The sequence below is a fragment of the Saccopteryx bilineata genome, chromosome 1, assembly GCF_036850765.1.
Source record: "Saccopteryx bilineata isolate mSacBil1 chromosome 1, mSacBil1_pri_phased_curated, whole genome shotgun sequence".
In the NCBI taxonomy this organism is placed as follows: Eukaryota; Metazoa; Chordata; class Mammalia; order Chiroptera; family Emballonuridae; genus Saccopteryx; species Saccopteryx bilineata.
The window spans coordinates 128,549,804-128,565,899 of record NC_089490.1 but is presented as its reverse complement, the minus strand read 5'-3'; the positions used below and the strand labels follow the sequence as shown (position 1 = coordinate 128,565,899).

Sequence of the window (16,096 nt, the reverse complement as noted above, 5' to 3'; positions counted from 1 at the left end):
CTGACCCTCTGGCACCAGCTCCCACTATGACCCAGCGGTCCTCCACCACCATCAAGTCGGGGGGCACTCGGAACTTCAGTGCTTCCTCTGCGAACCTTCTCCCGGGCTGCCGGCCCCGCTTCAGCTCTGTCTCTGTGACCCAGAGCGGGAAGAGCTTCGGGGGTGGCTTTGGGGGTGGCTTTGGGACCAGGAGCCTTCATGGCCTAGGGGGCAGCAAGAGAATCTCCGTCGGCGGGGGTTACCGCTCAGGCTGGGGCGGCTTTGGCGGTGCTGGGCATGGGCTGTGTTCTGGCACAGGGTACAGGGCAGGGGGAGCCTACAGCGGGTACGGATTCGGAGGTGGGATGAATCTTGGAGCTGGGGGCATCCAGGAGGTCACTGTCAACCAGAGCCTTCTGACCCCTCTCCACCTGGAGATCGACCCCTCCCTCCAGCGGGTGCGGAAGGAAGAGAAGGAGCAGATCAAGACCCTCAACAACAAGTTCGCCTCCTTCATCGACAAGGTGAGAGGCAGGTGTTCCCACCAGAAATGTTAGGGAAACCGCTTTCTGCACTTTTCTGAGGTCAACTGAAACTTGCCCAAGGCCTGAGGTCCTGGGGAGCGGGGAGACCACTGACAGAATGGAGGAGGTGGTGGTTTTCCACTTTGTGAAGTGGGAGCAGAAAAATGTCCACCTTCTGGCTCCAGAGCTTTCTTTTTTTTTTTTTTTTTTTTTACAGAGACAGAGAGTGAGTCAGAGAGAGGGATAGACAGGGACAGACAGACAGGAATGGAGAGAGATGAGAAGCATCAATCATTAGTTTTTCATTGCACGTTGCAACATCTTAGTTGTTCATTGATTGCTTTCTCATATGTGCCTTGACCGTGGGCCTTCAGCAGACCGAGTAACCCCTTGCTTGAGCCAGGGACCTTGGGTCCAAGCTGGTGAGCTTTTGCTCAAAACAGATGAGTCTGCACTCAAGCTGGCGACCTCGGGGTCTCGAACCTGGGTCCTTCCGCATCCAAGTCCAACGCTCTACCCACTGCGCCACCTCCTGGTCAGGCTGGCTCCAGAGCTTTCTGACCCACTACAAGGACACTGCTATTTTGATAGATAGTGATCACGTCTTGGGCTTAAACAGTAAAAAGGAATCAGGTTGGAGGGAAAGGGGTAAAAGAAAGATAGGGTTACAAGTTCAGTTCACGGAAGTGGGCCGAGGTCAGTTTTTTGTGTCCAGTTTAAAAGCAGCAACTCCTTCTGTGGCAACCTCATTAGTGATTTGGTTACGTCTGGCAAGCTGGGTGGTTGGCGAGGGGCGGTTCAGATTGTTTCACTCAGTTATTTGAAGAGAAGAAAGCTATGACTTCAGCCCTGGGTCCCCTTGCTGTGTGGCCTGGAATCCTAGGGATTTCCCCAGTTTGGGAAAAGAAATCATTCTATTTTGGATTCTGTTTTGCATCACCACTGGGTCACACCCGAGCTGCTTGTTTTTGCCCGGGAAGAACCAATACAGGGATCTGGATCACTCAGACTCCACGCCTGGGACCTAGAACAAAAAGCACTAACCAGCCCAGGTCTTATTTTTGGCTCTACTCCTAGAAGAATCACTGATTTCTCAGGTCTTGGTTGGCTTGGACAGATGGACTCTAAGGTGCCTTTGCAGGTCTAAGAGCCCATACATGCCTCATCATACTGACCCAGATCTTTAAATGTGTAAAACCTAACCACTAAGGCAGTGGTTCTTTAATTTTATCACTAGGTCACCCACTGGGCCTGGTGTTTGCATCAACATCTGTGAGATTTTTCAGGAACCTGGCTCTGAAGGAAAGAATGTGGGCCCTCCTTTTCCTAGGTCCATCTGGAGGGAACATGGTAAATAAAGGGTTGGAACGAGGGATGGGCTCAGAGCCAGGACTGCCTTCTCTCCTGGGGGGGGGGGGGTAGGTGTGTTTTGTCAGTGACTCTTCTGCATGTACATTGCCATCTCCGAAGTCTTAAAGGCCCTGTTTCTTCATTCACCGAGGCTGTGTGTCATTCCAGCTATTCTTAATGGAAGGACTTTGCTTAGGGAGAGAAATGTTTTGCATATTTTTCCAGACTGAGTGGTAAATAAGTGCAATTCAAGAAAACCAAATTTGTAGCACTAAAACCACAGAGGACCTAAGAGAGCAGAGACAGGAAAAGGCATGCCAAGGCCACACAGCTAGAGGGACAAGGCTGGGATTGTGCCCTGCCCCCCTCAGTACGACCCTACAGAGACCTATTCCAGCATTCCTGGAGTGTGTGGGCAACTAGATCCTAGATCTCAAGAAATCCTGTTGGAAAGAAAATAGGTTGAATTTTCTGCCAAGAACCTCCTGTCTGTTTAATGGGAATCAAAGTTCACTTAGCAATGTGATGGTGGAGTGTCCTTTTCTCCACGCAGCACACATCAGCAGGGTTTAGTGTGGTCAGAGAGTTTCCAGCCCCCTCTGGCCCTCCTTGTTGCTCCCACCTCCAAACTAAGCCGCCACCTGTCTCCCAGGTCCATGGCACCTACATTTGCTTGGCTCTTTACATGTCAGCCTTCTTCCAGGCTGAGGAAGAAGAGCCCGTCACCTGGAATTGGAGATCTTACAGCCCCCCCCCACCCACCCACCCTTGCACTGTTGGGTGTCCTGAATCCCAGAGCTCTCTGGGAGGCTGCTGCAAGGAAGCCCTCACAGTTTCTCACCTCTGCCTCGCACAGGTGCGGTTCCTGGAGCAGCAGAACAAGGTCCTAGAGACCAAGTGGAGCCTCCTGCAGGAGCATAAAACCACCAGGGCCAACATCGAGCCCATGTTTGAAGCCTACATCAACAACCTGAAGCGGCAGCTGGACAGCCTGGGCGGGGAGCGGGGGAGGCTGGAGATGGAGCTGAAGAACATGCAGGATGTGGTGGAGGACTTCAAGAACAAGTGAGTGGGCCCTCAGCCAGCTCCTGGGAAGGGCCTGCCCTGAGGCTCCCGGAGAGGTTCTGCTCCCCAAAAGCGTCTAGTCTAGTGGGGACATGGGACACACACTTAGGGCACCGAGGTGGACTCAGAAGATGAACTGGGACCCTGTGGTCAAGGATGGTGGGGCTTTGGGAGCAGCGGGGGTTATATGGGATGATAACTAACGTGAGCACAGATAGCTTGATACACACAACAATCTGATAAATACTGCAGATGAGGAAAGTAAGGCTCTGAGAGATTAACTGACTCATCCAAGTTTATACCGTGGCAACGTGTGAGTTAACAATTAAACCTATAAAATCTCACCCTCACATTTGTTCAACTCAGTAGTCCCTTTGCTAACTTATACAATGTCCATGCATTTACCCCAACTCTGGCCAAGGGGCAGAGAACAGAGGAAAAAGAACTATATATAGAAACACACACCACTAAACATAATAGTATGCTTGTGCCTATAAACATGAGTAATTTCTTATTTTTATTGTTCTAATTTAGTTCTAATTGGTTTGGTCAAAACAAAATAAGTCACTTGATGAGGAGTTTTAGTTACTGTTTGTGTTCTATAGTAAGAGTTCAGGCTTGAGAGTTGTGTAACATGGTAGCCACTAGCCACGTGTGCCTATTTAAATGCAAATAATTAAAATTGAATGAACTTTAAAATTCAGCTCCTCTATCTCACTAGCCACATTTCTGGTGCTCAGTCCACCTGTGGCTAACGGATGCTATGCAGAGTACTTCTATGATCACAGGGTGTTCTATTGGACAGCAATATAGAGTCTAGTCAGTGGCTTTAAAATCTTGGCTCAACCATTTACTAGCTGAAAGATCTAAAGAAAACTAACTTCTGTAAGCCCCAGTTCCTTTGACTGTTAAAGAGGATATTAATAGTACCCACCTTAAAGGGGACTTGAGAATATTAAATCAAAACTTGCATGTAAACTAGTTTGATGCCCAGTGCCTGGCACATAGTAAGTTGTTAATAAGTGTTAGCTACCTATATTTTTACTGTATTGATGTTTAGGTATATCTGTGAAGTAATAAGAAAAGCAAGTATAGATGGATAATTTATCATATATATGCAAATGTGGAATAACAATGTTTCAATCGAAGAAGGCTTCCTGGAGGAGGAGATAAAAGCTTGATGTTGAGAAGTAGAGGCACAGAGGATGGATATGGGGTGGTGTCTGTTGAAGAGTGCACTCCTATTAACGATGGCAATGTTCCTGCAGCAGGTATCTAAGAGGCCTGTGCAGGACCGCATGGTGCTCACCCTCTGGCCGAGGGGCCTGTGAGCTGGGAAACACAGAAGACAGGACAGTTGCATAGAAATAGAAAAAGAGCAGATGTTCATGTTTAGTGAAAAGGCAATGCCCTGGCCGGTTGGCTCAGCGGTAGAGCGTCAGCCTGGCGTGCGGGGGACCCGGGTTTGATTCCCGGCCAGGGCACATAGGAGAAGCGCCCATTTGCTTCTCCACCCCCCCCCTCCTTCCTCTCTGTCTCTCTCTTCCCCTCCCACAGTCAAGGCTCCATTGGAGCAAAGATGGCCTGGGTGCTGGGGATGGCTCCTTGGCCTCTGCCCCAGGCGCTAGAGTGGCTCTGGTCGCGGCAGAGCGACGCCCCGGAGGGGCAGAGCATTGCCCCCTGGTGGGCATGCCGGGTGGATCCCGGTCGGGCGCATGCGGGAGTCTGTCTGACTGACTCTCTCCGTTTCCAGCTTCAGAAAAATACAAAAAAACAAACAAACAAACAAAAAAAAAAAAGGCAATGTGAGGAAACAAAGAAAAAGAAAACCAAGTCAATTGGCAGAAAAGAGCTCGTCTCAGATCCTACTGGACAACAGAAGCAATATACCAGCAGGGGATATCTGGAGATATATATATATCATGTGGGAAGTTCTTTGTGGTTTTATAGATGGAAAGGGCATCTATAAGAGGTTAAGTAACCTGCCAAGGGTCACTCAGCTGGAAGGTAGAGGAGCAAAGCCCCAATCACAGCAGCCCAGAGCCACTGAGAGGGAGGGACTGCCCAATACTTTGAAAGGTTGGGTGGGAAATGGGCCACTAGAGCAGAAGTGCAACTCCCTTCCCAGAGATCAGTGAGCAGTGGGCAGAGAAGGGTGGCTGCTGCCGAAGGGAAGATGGAAGAATGAGGAAATGGAAGAAGGGATGGGTCCCTCCTATTAGCCTGAAGACTGCTTCTATGCCAGGGTCAGTGTAGCTGAGAACAAAACAGAGAGACATGAGGGCACCATCGGATGCAAAAGCCACTGAGGCCTAGAACTGCCCCTCTCCTGTTGTTCACTCTGTTCCTCCCCTCGTGGCCTCTGTTTGGGTTGGGGCAAGACCATTGGGTATACAAGACACACGCACGCCCCTTTATGGGGCCTAAGCACTCTAAGAAGCAAACCTGGGTGGAAAGCAAGCTCAGAAAGAATGAGGGCTGGTTCTGTTTTGTTGTTGTCTGGGTTTTGAGCTTTGTTTGGACAGGGGTAAGTGGGTGTGCATTGTCATGAGATTTGGGGCACATGTGTAACAGGACAGCTGTGCTGTAGCAGCGCATTTTCCAGGTCTGCTCTTCAGACCCATCGCTGCCACTTAGAGACCCACAGTTTGACCTCACCCCCAGAACCCCTGCTCTTAACATCAACCACGTCTGATTCTTCCCACAGGTACGAAGAAGAAATCAACAAGCGCACAGTGGCGGAGAATGAGTTTGTGGTGCTCAAGAAGGTGAGGGGGCAGGGATACTCTCTTCTGACCCCCAGGCAGCCCCTTCCAGGAGTGATAGCTGCCACTTAAGCTAGTGGCCTTGCGTACAAGGCTTTATTGTGCAACCAATCTTGCAAGCAGCTTTTACTTTAGTAGTGAAAAAACTCAGGCTCAGGAGGTTAATCAAGTTGCCCCAGGTTACCCAGATAATCAAAAGTGAGTCAGAATCCAGGGCTTCAAAGTCCAAGCCATCAATCACAACACCAGCCCCCTCCCCACGTGCAGTTCAGTGCAGGGAGTGGTGAAGCAAAATAGGCCTTATGCTGGGCTGGGTCTCCAGGACATCAAGGCAGGCTTGGAGGACAGGTGCAGGACAGGAATTAGCTCCACAGAGATTTGGACGTTCCTGGTTAGTGGGGGCAGGCTAAGGGAGGGGAGAACCAGCCCTGAGTTAAGCTTAAGGAGGAAGAATGGAGCAGTGGTATACGAAGGGAGGAAGAGGCAGAGAGTGTGAAGAGGAGGGCAAGCCACTGAAAGCCTCAGGGAGAGGCTAGGAGAGCCCAAGGGCTAGAATGGTTTGGTCCTCCCCTCGTGGAGGAGACATAGGAAACCTTTCCTCATGGCACCAGCTGATGAGCTGGCGGGCGTACCCTGAGAGCCCTGGTCCTCACACAGTTTGGAACCCCCTGCCAGTCCCACTCCATAGCCTGGAATAAAGAACTGCTCTCATCCCTGGGAGCTGAAGTTATCCAGCCCAACAGAGGGACTGGTTAGCCCAGACCAGGTAGGACTCAGAGTGACAGCATGTTCTATGCTCAGGACGTGGATGCCGCCTACATGAACAAGGTGGAGCTGGAGGCCAGGGTAGATGCCTTAATGGATGAGATCAACTTCCTGAGAGCTTTCTACGATGCGGTAAGCAGGGCTCACAGCTTCCCTTCAGAGGGGCTGCAGGCTGGGTGGCCTTGGCTGGGCAGAGGCTGCCAGCTCCTGCTCTACTCCCTTCCCTGCTCCCCACCTCATCCTTGGGTTGGAATTCATGGAGTAGAGCTGCTTCCCCTACCAAGGGAGAAAATGAGGTTCCATCGGGTAGCTGGTGGGTCCGGCGAGATGAGAAATTTAACCTTGACTACCTGGATCGAGCATGTTCTACAGGTCAGGCAAAAGAACTGCCTGCCGTTGAATTACATGTGGTTTCCACAGAACTGTCTAAGCAACCCGGCTCACTGACTTCAGCTTAAATTTACCTGTTATTCTTGGCTGCAGGATGATGCAATTATGCAATCAAGTGACCGTTAGTGAGCCTTCATGTGCTGCTAGGAGCGCACAAGACAATTGCCTGATTCTCCTGAAGATATGATTTGTTCAGAGCCAGACTTTGTTCTTAGAAACTGCTGGCAAATCACTGAGCAGACACAATGAGTCTTCTGAGTCTTGGAGCTTCTCTTACAGTGGGGGAGGCAGGCGTCAGAGACACAATACCATTTCAGGCACAATGGGGACAATGAAAAGAATGACAATAAGGGCCCTGGCCAGTTGGCTCAGTGGTAGAGTGTCGGCCTGGTGTGCAGGAGTCCCGGGTTTGATTCCCGGCCAGGGCACACAGGAGAAGCACCCATCTGCTTCTCCACCCCTCTCCCTCTCCTTCCTCTCTGTATCTCTCTTCCCCTCCCACAGCCAGGGCTCCATTGGAGCAAAGGTGGCCCGGGCGCTAGGGGTGGCTCTATGGCCTCTGCCTCAGGCGCTAGAATGGCTCTGGTTCCAACAGAGAAATGCTCCAGATGGGCAGAGCATCGCCCCCTGGTGGGCATGCCGGGTGGATCCCAGTTGGGCGCATGTGGGAGTCTGTCTGACTGCCTCCCCGTTTCCAACTTCAGAAAAAAAAAAAAAAGAATGACAATAAGGAGCAATGGCAAGGCAGATGGCAAACAATGTCTGAAGAAGAACTGAAAGGCACTAAGGACCAAGGAATGCCAGGAAGAGGCCAAGGTGGCTAGAGTAGAATGAGTGGGGGGAGAGTGGCAGAGATGGGATCAGTGATGTCCAGGAGAGAGTTTAGGGAACACTATGTGCTTCTACATAGGCCTGGTAAGGACCCGTGATACCCTCAGGGCATTACATATGTTTGGTCCCCAACAGAAGTTGGTCATGTTGTTCCAGGAGCAGGAACATCAGCTCTGTGACTTTAGATGGGTTGAGTGACCATCCAACAGCCCACATGGAGTAAAAAAAGGCATCATTTTCTCTGCTTATTCACTTTAATGCTGACAACCAATGTGGTGCTGGCTCCTAATTCTGAACTAGCCCACAGTCTAACAAGCCCCTGGGTTGAGACCCATAAGCTATGTCAGCTAGCAGCAAAAAAAAAGTTATTTGGGAAAAACAAATTACAGGACAAGACGAAATAATTTCTTGAATCAGGGAATGCATGAACCAATTGTTAATAATAAAAAAAAAAGAAGGGATATTTTTAAGATTTGTGATTTAGAAGTTATTCTGAAATTTTATAATGCATCAGAATCTTCTAGAAGTCTTAATGAAACACCAATTCTGAGACAGCGAGTGGAGGCTGGAGCCCAAAATGTTGCGTTTCAACCAAGTTCTCAGGTGATGCTGATGTGCTGGTCTATGGATCACAGTTTTGGAACCACTGCTCTAGATGGATCTGAGGAGTGATCATTAACAGGTTAACTGTGGGTTTACAGTTTCAAAAATCATCTTACATGGGCAAGGATTTATTTGATGCTCCTCTTTGAGACTCAGAGATGCTATTTAAAATGCTTGGCAGACCCAAGTCTTGAGTTTTTCAGTCCAGTGCCCTTTCTGCCATTTCCAGCAAATTTCCATTTCCCATCCCCAAGGAGCTGGGAGGAGCCAAGTTAGGAAATAAGATTGAGATGCAACAAAGCTTTCTGGCTCCTTCTGATTTAGTTTTCTTTCACAAGATGATTTCTTTATTTGGTGTGAAAGGCTGTGCTCTCCTCAGAACCTGAGACATCATGGCACTAACAGGTTGCAACAAGGTGCATTTCCTTGGCAACCAGAGTGACAGAGAGGCTAGATTGCCCGTACTACTGCTCCCTCCGTGCAGATGAGCTGATGATAAAGAATGGGAGTGAGCCTAACCTGTGGTGGTGCAGTGAATAAGGTGTCGACCTAGAGTGCCGAGGGTGCTGGTTCAAGACCCTGGGCTTGCCTGTTCAAGGCACATATGGGAGTTGATGCTTCCTGCTCCTCCCCCCTTCTCTCTCTCTCTCTCTCTCTCTCTCTCTCTCTCTGCTCTCTGCTCTTTTCTCTCTAAACTGAATAAAATGTTGTCTATGGTAATACCACCCTAAACGCACCCAATCTCATCTGATCTCAGAAGCTAAGCAGGGTCGGGCCTGGTTAATACCTGGATGAGAGAATGGGAGTGAGCCCAGAGACCTCCATAATGTCCTTCCCAGCCCTTGTAGACCTAAGCAGTGTTCTACGCCAACAGTGGTAAGTGAGGCCCTTGAAGCCAAGAGCTGTTCCAGGGGTCTGCTCACAGCATCCTGACACTAAGACACACACGTGCATGCACACACATACACACACATGCACATCCTGCTTCAGGTCTCCCATTTGGACCCCATCTTAGGAGCTGGCTCAGCTTCAGGCCCAGATCTCCGAGACCTCCGTGGTCCTGTCCATGGACAACAACCGCAAGCTGGACCTGGACAGCATCATTGCCGAGGTCAAAGCCCAGTATGAGGACATTGCCAACCGCAGCCGGGCCGAGGCTGAGTCCTGGTACCAGACCAAGGTGAGGTGTCAGCATCAAGTTTATGAAACGATTTTAGAGAACTGGGATTTCAAAGGCAATGCAGATAAGAGCCTCGTCCTCTCAGATGCCTCAATCTGATGGGGTCAAAGGCATCTATCTGAGCTTAGCTTAGGGCTTACCCTCTGCACTGAGCACCCCTTAGGCTGCACCATCAGGACCTGGGGGAATAGCCAGATGAAGGCAGGAGGTGGTCAGTCCTTCTGCCACTGGAAGGATGGACACACTTCCAACGTCCTGTAGAGGAAAGGCAAGGAACAGCTGAACAGTACCACCACCAGTGCCAGGAGGAATAAGAGAGAGAGGGTGGGAACAAGAGGCAGGCTGAACCTCCTGGATCCAGAAAAGAAAAGTAGAACTGCCTGGGGCTGAGAAGCTCAGAGGAGGGTAGGGGGCAAATGCTGGATATGGGTCATACAGTGAGACTTTCCAGGTTAGCGCAAGCACTCTGAGCTGGTGAGTCACTGGGGAATGAGATGCGGTACCAAGAAAAACAAATGTGAAAAAGCTTTTAAATCTGAGAGTGACAGGTTGAGAATGAGATACTTGGTGTCAAAGGAGAGGGACAAAAGACCGGGTCCAAGAAGAAAGTTCCGACTGTGGTGCAGAGTCTGGGGACACTGAGTGTGAGAGGCAGAGCCCGGGGTGGGTGGGGATGGATCTGATGGAGAGTAGTGGGGACACGGGGAGGGCCCTCCAAGCAGCATATTGAACGCCTGTTGGGCCCTAGGAAACCACTGTCTTCACTTCTCTGGCTTGGCTCTCCCTGCCTCTCGCTTCTCCTGCCCCCAGTATGAGGAGCTGCAGCGGTCCGCTGGCCAGCACGGGGACGACCTCCGCACCACCAGGATGGAGATCTCTGAGCTGAACCGGATGATGCAGAGGCTGCGCTCTGAGATTGACAGCCTGAAGAAGCAGGTAGGACTGAGCTCCCAGAGGCCGCCTGATCCACGGCCCGCCCCAGGCAGACCTGGGCCTGGCCCTAACTCAGCTCACGCAGAGTGAAGCCGCCCTATATGAGCGACCACCCAGGAAGGCGCAGTCCCCTCCCTCACCAAGCGTGTCAGGACCTTCTTCCTAAATATTGTCCAGCATCAATTCCTCTAGGGAAGGCTCTGTCCTCTGGAAGCACCCATGGCAGCACTCTGACCTGCTTTACTTACCCACTATTCAGAGACATTCAGCATAGAAAAGGACCCCTCCGAATTAGTTTCTCTATCCTGGCTAAGTCTCAAATTATCCAAGGGAGACAAAGATTAATCTTACTTTTAAACATGCTGAAGCTCCAGCCTTCTTCGCATGAAGTCCATTTCAAAAAATTCCTCCATATTTTTATCCTAAAACCCACATCTTTCTGAATTCTCTGCGAACCAGTTCACAAACTCCTGTATCCCTCTGGTAGTGTGCTGCCCTGCAGGCCGCCATCGCTGAGGCTGAGCAGCGTGGGGAGCTGGCCCTCAAGGACGCCAAGCACAAGCTGGCCGAGCTGGAGGACGCCCTGCAGAAGGCCAAGCAGGACATGGCCCGGCAGCTGCGCGAGTACCAGGAACTGATGAACGTCAAGCTGGCCCTGGACATCGAGATCGCCACCTACCGCAAGCTGCTGGAGGGCGAGGAGTGCCGGTGGGTTACCTTTCCTCTTACCCAGGCTCAAGCAGACCCCACCAGAGCACGGCAGCAATGCCGCAGAGGCCAAGAGCCCCACAGGGCCAGGCCCCACATAGAAATCCCAAGGGTAGAAACAGAATTCAAGCACAGCTGCTTCCAGGAGGCCTCCTACAGTCACAGCCCCTCTCACAGCTCCTGTTGGACCCAGGAGAGAGGGCTCATGTAAAAGGTGTCAGGGAAAAGCGACCCATGATGACCTGAAATGCCCTAATCAGGGCCATTTTTCCCAGACCATGTGACAAATGAGGCCACACTTAGGACAACCCCCGGGGGCTCTGTGTTGCCCAGAGATGCCTACAAGCCTAACTGCCCCTCTCTAGCGAATGAGCATGGATCCCTCTCCCCATTTCTCTACATACCTTGACTGAATTCATCTTCTAAACGTCCCCTCACAGATTCACATTAACTTCCTTAAGCTAACGAGATGAGTGAAAGCTTGTTAAGCATAGTGCCTGGCACACAGTAAGTGCGCTGCGCTGAAAATGCTAAACACAAAGGGCCCAGGGCTCTGTAACATCTCAGCAAATGTCTCTTTCTCTCCTGTCTGCCACAGGCTCACTGGAGAAGGTGTCGGACCCGTGAACATCTGTGAGTAAATGTCCTGGGGTGACAGAAAAGTGGGAGGCACAGCGAAAGCTAATAGCATCACTAACAAGGATTTGATGATGGGAACGAATGAGCTGGGTTGGGGGTGTCATTAAGACCCTCTTAGGGAGATACCTCTCTTCTTTGGCTCTTTCTCCCAGTAGGGTCAAGGGAGACTTGTGATGACTCCTTACCCCCAGGACCCATCCCAGTGAGGTCATATGTCTCTCACAGGAGAGACCCCAGTCATGGGACAGGACTACTCACACAACAATGGGTCCCCCGTATGAACCCCTGATTTCTCAGCTAGTTCTGGCAGGAACTCAAACTCATACAACTGGCAAGAGGCTACTAAACAGGTTAAATGTAAAGACCTATATTTAGAATTGAAGCAAATGAACTTAACAAACAGAGCAGAGACTAACCTGGCTTGGCCTCAGCCCATGGGAGGCAGCTGGGGAGGGAGGGATCTTCTCACGTGACTCAGCAGTGGCATTCATGAAGCCCTGAGCCCTGGGCATGGGAAGTGGAGCCCCTTGGGTCCCATGTGGGTCAGGTCACAGGAGAGAGGCTGAAGAACCAGGATGGGGGAAGATATGAAACCAATTAATAACAGGAACAGGAATTGTTCCCCTAGAGAAACATGAACTGAGAGGGGAGGTCAAAAAGGTATCTTCAGATGTTTGACAGGCTGTGGGGAGCTGCCTCTAGGGACAGTGAGCTCCCTGTCACTGCAAGCATTGATATTTGAGCAGAAGCTAAACAATTGCCCCAAGGGACAGAGTAGAAGGGATTTGAATCCTGGGGGAGGTTCATTTGGATGGCCCTCCAGCCTCTTCCAGCATGGGAGTCTCTGGTCCCCTCAGAGTAGGTGGGGTCTCCCATTCCATTCAGTGAGAGCCCCTGGTATGGATGAGGAATGAACACAGCACAGGAGCCTGATGCTTTGGTTTCTGGCAGAAGGGACCTTGGGCTTGCCACTTGATCTCTGTGCCTCCAGTTTTCCCTCTGTAAAGTGGCAGGGGGATGCTCATAGTAATAATAACATCCCCTCTGGCCTGTTGTGATCAGTGTGGTCACAGCTGTGAAAGAGCTTTGAAAATTGTGATGACGTGTGCAGATGCTCATGCTGCAACAGAGTGCGATGGGGACAGGGAGACCATGCCCACCCTCCAATCCTGGCTTCTGGGGACTGAGGAGATACCTGTTCCCCAAGGAAGTGTGGTGGGAGGGACCCCACGGGCACCGGTCCTGGGGAGTGTGGGTCTTGGGAAACTGAAGGAGACTGCCAGTGTGCCTTGTGCCTTCCCTCCACAGCTGTGGTCTCCTCCTCGGGGGGCACAGGCTACAGTGGGGGCAGCGGCCTGTGTGTAGGCAGTGGCGGCTACAGCGGCGGCTATGGCAGCGGCCTCTCCTACGGCAGCGGGGGCTTCAGTTCGACCAGCGGCCGCAACTTGGGCGGCAGCACCTCCAGCGTGCGCGTCATCTCCAAGACTTCCTCCACCAAGAAGAGCTACAGGAGCTAAGGGCCCTGCCCGCCTCCGCCCCCACCCTGTCCCACCAGGTGTCCAGCCAGCCCCGAGGCCTGCCGCTTTGCTGACACCCCCCTCACCCCACCCAAAATCAGTCCTGGCAGCAGGAAGCACAGGGAGTGAGGAAGAGGACTGTGCATTCTAAGGTCACCTCATAAACCCCTCTACTTCCAGACAGGTCCGCAGAGGCACTCCACTCGCTCCCCATCCCAGAAGCCTCCAGTGGCCACGTGTATCCATTCTAACACACACTGACTCAGCTGCTCTGAACCAAGGCCTAGGCTAGGATCTTTGCCTTTCCATCGCTTCCAGAGCAGGGGTACATTGTCCTTCCTCCTCCTGTCTGACCCAGATACACTACAACTAAGGTCCTTCACAAGGGGCTTAGTATTGACCTGGGTGCTCCAAGAAAGCTGAGTGCAGTCTAGGCCAGAGTTCCCACGTGAGCTTTCTTAGCACAGAAAGAATACTTTTCCTGCAGGCCGCTGAGACCAGGAAGTGTTGCAAACCCTGTCTGCCTATGGCCTCCTCACCACCTTCCTTCTTTGTCCTTGCCCAGGCCGCCAGCCACTTCCTCTGACAACTCCCACCAGCAGAATATTTGAATAAGGAATAAACAACCACAAAAATATTGCCAAATCTTGATTATTTGTAGGAGAATGGAATAATTTTATCAAGAATCCAAAAGTTCTCCATGTCCAGGGGGGAATGCAATAAATGATCTTTATAACCAAGCCCCTTTCAAATCTGCCTCATGTAAGCCAATATTAGAAGTAGGGCCCAAACAGAAATGTGCTGGAGATGAGGATGAGAAGGCAGACTCGTGTGCAGGTGTGGGGCAGCCAGCTCAGCACGGTGCCTACGACGCAGTTGTGAAAGGATCCCAGTGAGCCTGGGTCAGAACCACCCTGGGAGCGGCCTCCCCCTCAGTAGCCCTCCAGGCTCGGGACTTCTGTTCCTCTGTGCTGGCCATATCTCTTTCCTGGAAAGTTTTTTTTTTTCTTTTTATTTTCCTTTTCCTTTTCTACCACGCTCTTTCTACCTTCTCTTTCCCCCTCGTTCCTTTCCTACTCATCCTCTACCATCTGTCTCCTCCGTCCACCTCTCCTCTCTAGTCTGTCCCTATTTCTCTCTTTTCTTCCTCTCCTCTTCACCCCCCACTCTGTCTGGTAATACATTTCCTGCTGTTTCTCTCTCCTGACCTTTCTTTTTCTATCTTCCTGTTTCTGAAATGCCTATAGTGTGTACTAGCCCAACCCCAGCATTAGGCACAATGACACTCGTGAAAGCAGTCCACTAAATGCCGTGCCCACAGGTAAACCCCGAGAGAGCACACTCGGGAGAGAGGCAGTTCTCCCATCAGTACTCCTGGGGGACACGTCGCTCAGCCCCTTAAAGGAAGCAGAGGTAGGGTGGCAGTGGAACAGGAGAGTGAGGGATGCACAGACGTCTTTCTGAGGCTGGCCTTCACAGGGTGATTTCCCTATTTAGTTAGAAGAGTTGTAAACCCTCAAAATGCCTGCCGTGTAGCCAAGACAAAATGTGCTCCCAAGGCAAGTGGAGACTGGTGCCTGCTGTTGACATGAGGTTGGGAAAGTTCACTAGTTCAAAACATTCACTCCTGCTCTGGTCAGTTCAAAGCCTCTGAACTGCCTGCTCCCTGTGCCTGCCCGTTTCCTAAAACAGCTTCAATAAAATGTCACCGAGTTCTCTGGGTCTTGACTGAGTCTGTGTCTTATCTCACATTCAAAGGGCAGCCTTGGACTGGTGTCCTTAGGGAACAAGTGCCTTCCAATGAACTATCTTCCTCTCTGGCCAGAGCTCTGGTCCCGGGCTCCAGGGAGTCCAGCGCAGCCCTTGAGACCACACTCTGGCCTGGATGTGTCCGGGGTTTGCGGTCCCGTGTCCACATTGCTCAGTTATTCCCTCTGGCAGGAGTCTGGAAGGAGTCTGCGCTCTGGTCTGGGTTCACGGCGTCTCTCCCTCCACTAACACTTTCTCCTGGGCTAGTGCTCTGACACTTCCTCCGAGGCACAGCAAGAATCCCCTTCCCCTGCACCATGTGACAAGACCCCACCCCACCATCGCCCATAGTCTCTTACTATAACCCTCCCTGCCCCGGCCCCAATCTTCCCTCTTCAGCACACAGGGACCCAAAATCAAGACGATGCAAAAGGAAACATTGTGAAATGTCACAGTTAAACTGCGAATTTTCTATAAGAAGTGTTTGAGTTCTAGTCTTCTAATCTATAGAATGGGGAAGCCAAGGGAAAGAGAAAAGGCCATGCATATTGGCAGCAGACCTCTGATGCCTAACCCAGGCCTCTCTCCACCAGAACAGTGGGCACAGTGGCATCAGAAAGAGTGGAATCGAATCCAGCCTTGGGGGAGTGCACCCACTCTGCTCCTTGCTTTCCTCATTTGTAAAATAGAAACTCCACCATGGTGACATCATAAGAATTAAATGAGCCTGACCAGGTGGTGGCGCAGTGGATAGAGCATCGGACTGGGATGCGGAAGGACCCAGGTTCGAGACCCCGAGGTAGCCAGCTTGAGCGCGGGCTCATCTGGCTTGAGCAAAGAGCTCACCAGCTTAGACCCAAGGTCCCTGGCTCCAGCAGGGGGTTACTTGGTCTGCTGAAGGCCCGTGGTCAAGGCACATGTGAGAAAGCAATCAATGAACAACTAAGGAGTCGCAACGCGCAACGAGAAACTGATGATTGATGCTTCTCATCTCTCTCCGTTCCTGTCTGTCTGTCCCTGTCTATCTCTGCCTCTGTAAAAAAAAAAAAAAAAAAAATTAAATGAGATAATGAATGGAGAGCTCAGAGTGGTCTAGCA

General features: G+C 51.2%; 1 protein-coding gene across 1 annotated transcript; it reads left to right on the top strand.

Moving 5' to 3' along the window:
- On the top strand, positions 1 to 13,981 carry LOC136329454 (keratin, type II cytoskeletal 5-like). Its single transcript, XM_066265627.1, has 9 exons — positions 1 to 503; positions 2,710 to 2,918; positions 5,626 to 5,686; positions 6,485 to 6,580; positions 9,288 to 9,452; positions 10,263 to 10,388; positions 10,873 to 11,093; positions 11,692 to 11,726; positions 13,041 to 13,981. The coding sequence occupies exons 1-9, from the start codon at positions 27 to 29 to the stop codon at positions 13,247 to 13,249; spliced, it is 1,599 nt and encodes a 532-aa protein (XP_066121724.1). The 5' UTR covers positions 1 to 26; the 3' UTR covers positions 13,250 to 13,981.
- Positions 13,982 to 16,096: the final 2,115 nt, after the last annotated feature.